The following is a 7,677-nucleotide window of genomic DNA, read 5'->3' as shown; positions in this document are numbered from 1 at the left end:
AGGAATAGTTTGCTGTTCAGAAGAGTTAACTTTTTTCATAAAAAAAGCAGACTGAGTATATCAAGTTTCAGCTGGATATATTGTTGTATTGAGAAATGCATTTATCTTGTTATGGCCTACATTAAAACAACATTAACACAAAAGTTCAAGTCCTTCAAACTGTGTGACAGTCTCTGCTCTCACAAGATGACGTAAGATTACAATTTATTAACAGACAGATTCTATGGAATTCTAAACAAAATCACATCGTTTCAAGTGAGTTTGGGCAACAAAAGGCCCAATAATGAACCATTTGAGTGTATACTTCAATGACAGTTTGAGAAGCAAAGTAATTTCCAGAAACAATTAAGAAAATGTGTTAGTTCAAGATCCCCACTAAGAAAACACAGGTGCAACAGCATTTCAGTCTAGCATCAGTTTTGTGTGCGTCTAATAATGCTGCGCTGCACCCAGGAAGATGGGCAGACCAACTGCTAACAGCAGGGCATGAACAGGGGCTGTTTAATGCAGGCACATAGGTAGCAACTGTAAGACAAAGCGAGCAAGGAGCATCATGTAGTCCACTGTCCCTACACAAAATGAGGCATACCAGATCACTAATCCAGTTCTGCTGTGAATTTAAGAGGCAGCCTTATTTTTCGCGTCCATGTTCCATCTCCAACTTACTTTTCCTAAGTACTTTTTAACAAAAAAACCCCCAAAAAGGACCAGGACCACAGTAGAACAGTGAAGAGTCTTGCTACATGAATAAGAACAGAATACTGGTTCTGCCTTCCTACATGTCTTCAGTTTCTTAATGGGAACAGGAATGGCTCCAAACAGAATGAACATTAATCATTTGGATTCTTTTGTTTAAACTCTATGTGGAGAGAAACTGTAAATAAAAACGTGACCCTTAACACAGATTCCTGTCCATTTCCTCTCTATTGGCATATAATTCTTTCCTTAGCAGCTGAAAGGCAAGCTTTTTACTAACACTCTATTAAAGAAAGAACTCCACCACGTATACGCAGAATCTCTAGGCAACAACAGCTGCTCACTAAACTGACGAAAAGCCCACCCCAAGCTGTAGCATCCAGTGCATAAATTTTAATAAAAATTCCACTGTAGTAAGCTAACTATTTTTGCATGAAGCTGATGAGGTCAGGGTGCATTTGCCTTACTGATTAAAACGTCTTCATTTTAAAAGCAATATGGTTGCTTGTGAATGCTACAGTAAGTTGCAGAACTGCAAAGTTTCTTCACAAATAATGCAGTAAGGACATAGGTTATCACATTCTTCTCCCAGTAGTAATCGTAGGTTAAAGGGCATTTACAGCATTTACATTTAAATTCTCAGATAAAGTGGATTATAGAAAGTTTAGTCTTCCCTCAAATGACAACTCAACGGTCTGTGTCTTTTAACGCAGCAGATGCAAACATTTGTGTCAGTAAATACGGTTTCGACAACTTTGGATTTGTAAAACTTAGGTGTCCCTCCCTACATGGTTTGACTGTAAGAGATTTAAAACAGAATGGATTTTTGCAGCAGTTTCACTTACTTCTTTTCCATACCGCTACCCTAGGTAATACAAGGAAAATGACAACAACTGCTTGGTAAACACATCCAGATTCTATGTCCATTTCTAACACCATGGAACTTCCAGATAGCCAAATTACATCAAAAACTGTAAGTACCCAAGTGGTCCCAACTTAATTTGGCATTAGCTTAGACAGGTTAGGTATAAGCTTTCAACCCACACAAAACTGAGGAGGGAGAACAAAGATGATTCCAGAAAAAAAAACTTTGGATGTATTTCATTTATTAATCACATGTAGACATCCACCATGGAAAGCAGAACCCGCAGCAGATGTAGCTTTGAAGAAAAGCTTCATGCTTACACTTCCCCTCACATTCCAGTTGGGCTAAAATCACACGCTAGCCTGTACAGTCAATTTATAGCACTGCAGCAACACTGAACATAATTTGCAGGTTTCTAAAGACATGCAGAAATAGACGAGCCTCTAGGCCCATCTTCCTAAGATTGTATTTAAAAAAACCTGTTTCTAAAAGAAGGCTAATTTAATGCAGAGTTCAAATCAAGACTCTTGCTATTATAACAAGCTTCCTCATTTTAGGGGGTGCAGAGGGAAGCTAGAAAGCCGGACTCAACCAGAAGCTTCCTCTTTGGCTAGCAAGAAATCCATGGGCCTATGCAGGAAAACACCCTGCTACGATATTTTATCCAGACTAACTAAAGCAAACTTAACCAGCAGGCTGCAGGGGGAGCAATTGCTTCGGGGGATGACTACAAATATATTTCACACATCCTGCAATTCGTCTTTGTTTATTCCATTACAATGCAAGTTTTACAGGAAGTAAAATCTCTGCCACTGACATACAGAAAGTCACTTGATGCAATGAGCTTTTCACATCCCAGGACCCCCTCAGGGAATGCAGGCACAAGTTACCACTATTGAATATGACCATCTTCTCCATGTGGACGTCATTAGATTAGACACTGAAGAGCAGTTGTCGTAATGTATTTCCCAGCCTTTGTAACTTATATGCTAAAAACTGGAAAAAGATCCACTTAATAAAACGCAAAAAACCCACTCTTCATGCTAAATCTTAGTTCCAGAAATGACTTAGTTCCAGAACACTGTCTTATCAGAGATGCTTTACGCACTTAAGCATCTCAGTAAGCATTAGGCCAGTTTACTTTTTCAACACAGATACATGCACAAGCATAAACACATCATCTCCACAAAAAGGAAAAAAAAAAAAAAAAAAAAGACTACCACGCAGGTCAAAACAGACTATGCCCTTATGCACAAGCATAAACACATCATCTCCAAAAAAAAAAAAAAAAAAAAAAAAAAGAGACTACCACGCAGGTCAAAACAGCCTATGCCCTTCTTTTACCCACACCTCACCTTATAAAAGGTTTGCCACTTAGTATTTGGAGTGTCACGTCCTAATCCCATAATTTTAAATAAAACGAAAGTGTAACTGTTCTATATCAAGGCTTGCTGACTTGGTTTTCTTAAGTCTAGCCAAAAAGGCAGAAAACAATTCAATGCACAGCAAGCAATGGAAGCAAAGCACAGTGATTCTAACCACTGAGCCACAAACCATACAGGGAGTCATGAGAAAAAGTCATTTGGCACCAACAATCATTCTTCAAATAGAAAATTATCAAGAGTTCAGGAGGGTTTTTTTGTTGTTGTTTTGATTTATTTTCTCCTCCAGGCACAGAAGACAAAGTTACTTAGTTTTAAGATGTCACTGCCCTTAAAAATGATTGATCATGGGGATGACTAATTAAGAATAGTTCTTGACTTTCAGAGGTCAAGAATACCAGTTTCTGACAAGCATACAGTAGTCAAAATATTGTCTTTTGAAACAAAGGGAACACTAACAGTGTTTTCTCAAGGAAGGTGCTACAGCTCATGTTCTACGATCTAGTCCAGATCCCTCCTGCCCTCTGCAGACAGAATCACGAAATTTGTATCGTTCAAAGGACTAGTCTAAGTTTAATTAGATGTATCACTGTAATCACAGAAAGTACTACTCTGTAAAAATACAGAAAGAAAACAAATCTATGATTAACGCCTTGGAGTTTGTAGGTATCAGGCATGGTTCATTTCCCCAATAAGCCCTTGCCATTAAAAAGTCAAATAAATGAGAAGAAAGGTATAATCTCACCGGAGTCTCAGCTTTCATCTGGGCCCGCAACTTATCTCTCATTTCTTTTTCATTGAATTTGGCACTTCTTTTCACATAGACTCCTCCATGCTAAAAGGGAGGAAAAAAAAAGTATTAAATATTCAAGTAGTTTAATGTAGTACAGTTGATAGAAGAACAAACAAGCCGACAATATCGTCTCCTTTATGACTCATGCTGCAAATTGCCCACAAGATGTTTTATCCTAGGATGAAAGCACCTGAAGCTAATTTTACATTTGCATGTACTTAAATTCACAAAATCTGTTTAAAGATCAGATCTTAAAAAGAAAAAAAAAAGCACGAGATGAAGTGTCTTCTTTAAAGTTGTTAAATAATTAACTGGAAGATGGCATTGGAATAGACCCCAGAGATCTATCTACTCCCAACAACACTGACAAGCAGCTTAACTTGTATATCAAGGGAAAAAATAACACAACTGAAGTTAAACAAGTACTTACAGGTCAGTGTTTTCAGTTTTGTGTGCCCAAATAGTGACCAGTGCAAACACTGGAATTACAAGTAACGTACCTTTACATTTGAGCACAAATGTAACTAGCACAGGTCTTAAAAGCTTCCATGCACTTTATTAGAGAATAAAACTTTTAATAAAGAAGTTGTATACTGAGACAATAGTTGATTAAGTAACACTACTTCTTTAGAAGGCAAAGGGTTTTACGGAAGTGTTTTTACTGAAAATCATTATAAAAAGTTAGACCACTTCATGGAAAAAGTTAATTTTATAACTTGTTCCACACGATTTATTACAAAAACTTAATAAAAGGACTATGGAAAAGTACACACAAAGAAGGAGGGTTATAAAGGAATAAAATTTGCCTCATCATTTCCCTCTCCGTCACCTTGCTTTATCTAGAGCGTAGCTACAAGAGGATGTAAACAAACATGCACCAAAATGCACTACTAATACAATGAATTCCGAAAAAAAAATTTAAAATTATATAGCTTCCAAATAACAGAATTTAGGTTTGAAGGTACATTGTCTTAATGGGTTTTCTAATTGATTCCCTAACTTGACAGTACTGTTTTCTGCTCACTCCTGACTGCTGGCATTAGGATTAGTCAGGTAATTTTTGTCCATTTATGGCTTTACACAACAGGAAGGTGACTTTAAGATTAAAACTACTAACAGCTGAAACCTCATTCAAGTGTCTTATCTCAGAAGATAGAGTACTTTGTAGATTCAGGGGTGGTGGTGTGTGTGTAGGGAGCTATTATTTTGTTTGCACAGCACGGACAGGAATAAAGTTTGAAGGCTTAGGAGGAGGCAGGCAGAAGAGGCGGTTAGGGAAAGTGCCTTTTCTTTTCATGGCTTGGAGAGACAGTCATGCAGCTGCTTAACTAGTGGTATTTGACATGACTTTTATGTCCTTCTCCAAAAGCGGCAGTGAAAACAGAACGCCAATGGTACATTAACCCCATGTTAAATATTCTGTCTTAACATTATTGTCTGTGGTTCCCTTCCAAGGTGAAGTAGCCAGCTGCAGCACTCAGCTGTGCTGCTGTGGCTGGCAGAGGACCACAACAAAGGCGCGGTCCACCGAGCTTGGCCTTTAGCAGGCTGAAGCATCTTATGAGCACCATCCCACGAGCAGTTTACCAGTCCCAGATAGAAAGTGGCATGAACAGAAGAATATTCCATCAGTTGTGCAGCAAACAGAGAGCCACGTTCTCTATACACTCCACATGTGAAGACTGTTTTTAAGGTCTGACACCATTAAAGGGAAGTAGGAGTTTTGTTCCGCAGAGTAACACTCACCACAACAGCCACTTTCAGGAAGGGCAAACTCAGTCGGGTATGAGAAATAATGCATCTACTATACAAGACTTCCATGCAATTGGTAAGTCATCATTCTGTGTGAGCTCAGCGAGGACAAGCTTTGATAAACGAGGGAAGGCTTGAATCACAGTTTCTCTGTATTTATCAAATTACTGAGCACCTGCAGTAAACTGGGAAAATACCGAAAATCTTTTTCCTTGTTTAATTTGTGAACTTGCAAAAATCAAGTTACTATTGTACAGTTTGCTTAGGGACACCACAACACCAAGGACAAGTTTGGTGTCCCTACCTCAGACTTTTTAATGCTCAGAAATAGCTTTGTACTTCTCAAGTAAATACTAGTATACAGTCACATAACGGTCACATACAGTCACATAAGAGTAGACAAATTACATATTGTAAGATCACCATTTACTGTGTACAACCCAACTACATACGCATGTCAGCTCCCCTACGATACAGGATTACAAAGCTAAAGAGAGGCAAGATGCCATTCTAGCTAAATATTTGGCTGTACTTCAGTAACAACCAAAAAATGGTGCACAAGCTGATGCTGAAAAGACAACAATGTACTTCCTAGGTTAAAAAGTCAAGCAAACTCTGGGATATCAAAAATATTTATCAAAATTACATCCCAGCCTCATCAGTTGGCGTAAGGCTAAGAGGAGCTAGTTGCATTTTGGTGGAGAAAGATAGGGAAAAAAAAATTCAGATATACCCAAAAATAATAAAGCCAGTTTTACGAAAAGGAGTAGCTCTACCTAAGACATCAAACCTGGAACATAACAGGTTAATTTAAGCAGGTTTTTTTTTTTTTCTTTTCTTGCTATTAGGTAGCTGCCTCCAAAGAAGAATGCTAGTTATGCAATTGTATATAGCTCAAATTCCCCAATTTGTATTGCATTTCCTTTTCAGTAAGAGATCAAATATATGAATGCTTGTCAAAACAGATTTCTGGAAGTACTGTTTTTAAAGTTTTAGGTTTTTTCCGCTGTACTTTAAAAGCCCCTCTCTCAGTCAACAATGGATTATGTTTACAAATATACTTCCTTTGTGCCTGAATTTCGCTCTCCTGGACATCCAGACCACATTTATTCCCAAACAGGATGTTTACCTGAGGTAGGGAATATGAATTCCGTGAGCATGGCGTAATTACGTGACTCTGGAAACTTTTAGTGCTGTGTAAGTGACATCACTGACAGAACATCAACAGGAAGGGCAGGAAGTGTTTTATGTTTTTGCACTGTTTGGTGTGATAAAAACAATAAAAATACCTATTAGCTTGCGCTGCAGTCCTGCTGCGTCCCGTCTCAGTCATTTAAACACACACACATCACCAATGTTGGTAAGCTGCCTTTCATTTCTGTCACTGAATTAAATATATATATACACACACACATATAATCATCCCCCACTGTATCTTTTACAAGTTTTATCTCTTGAGGAATCCAAAGCTGAACAGATTTTACTTAATACATATGTTTTGATTACAAATGTAGGCTACATTCAGATTAATTTCCACACGAAACATTTTCTAACAGTCAATATATACTCAGGAAACTTAGTGCTGGATATTCCAGATAGCAATAATAATTTTCCAAAATTTTGGAAAAAAAAAAATTTCTGGACACCTAATGATAGCTGAGGTAATATATATCCTGTCTGTATTTTAATTAAAGCAGACTTAAATCATCACCAATAAAATGACTACAAGAAAGAGCAAAATATTTCCATGCAGTCACTGTAGCGGAAGAAAAATGTGGAGAAACAGAGCCATTTAATGGGGAAAAGCATTAGACAACGGAGAAGCCCTTTTTCTCCCAATCGATACTCTTGGTGAGGTATGATAGGTTGTGACAGTCCTTATTTATTGAGGGGACTGGGTCAGCAAACCCACTAATAAAAAGAAATTTTGAACAGTTTTCTTATTTTCTCTTCAGCATATTATTTTCTAAACGTGGTGATTTTAGAAGAAAAGATAGCAACCACTCATGCCCTAGCCTAATCCAGAAACAACAAACATTTTCAGCCAATCTCCCAATATCTTGGGGGACAATCTGAACTCTTTACACACTGAACAGACAGTAGGAACCTCAATTTGTGCTCTGAAATAAAATGGTGAGGCAGTTCATGTTCTAGTGATGGGCATCTTACGTGACATGATTCAAGACTGA

The 7,677-nt window shown here is 37.8% G+C and overlaps 1 protein-coding gene across 1 annotated transcript in view; it reads right to left on the bottom strand.

Moving 5' to 3' along the window:
* Positions 1–7,677, bottom strand: part of AGPAT5 (1-acylglycerol-3-phosphate O-acyltransferase 5) — a 39,372-nt gene that overhangs the window by 29,643 nt on the left and 2,052 nt on the right. The window contains exon 3 of the mRNA XM_010140630.1: positions 3,689–3,778. Coding sequence (XP_010138932.1) covers positions 3,689–3,778 — 90 coding nt within the window. The remainder of the gene's footprint in view (positions 1–3,688; positions 3,779–7,677) is intronic.

This window comes from Buceros rhinoceros, unplaced genomic scaffold, assembly GCF_000710305.1.
Source record: "Buceros rhinoceros silvestris isolate BGI_N320 unplaced genomic scaffold, ASM71030v1 scaffold6347, whole genome shotgun sequence".
Taxonomy (NCBI): domain Eukaryota; kingdom Metazoa; phylum Chordata; class Aves; order Bucerotiformes; family Bucerotidae; genus Buceros; species Buceros rhinoceros.
Note: the sequence above shows the minus strand (reverse complement) of the source record. Positions and strands in the feature narration are given on the sequence as shown.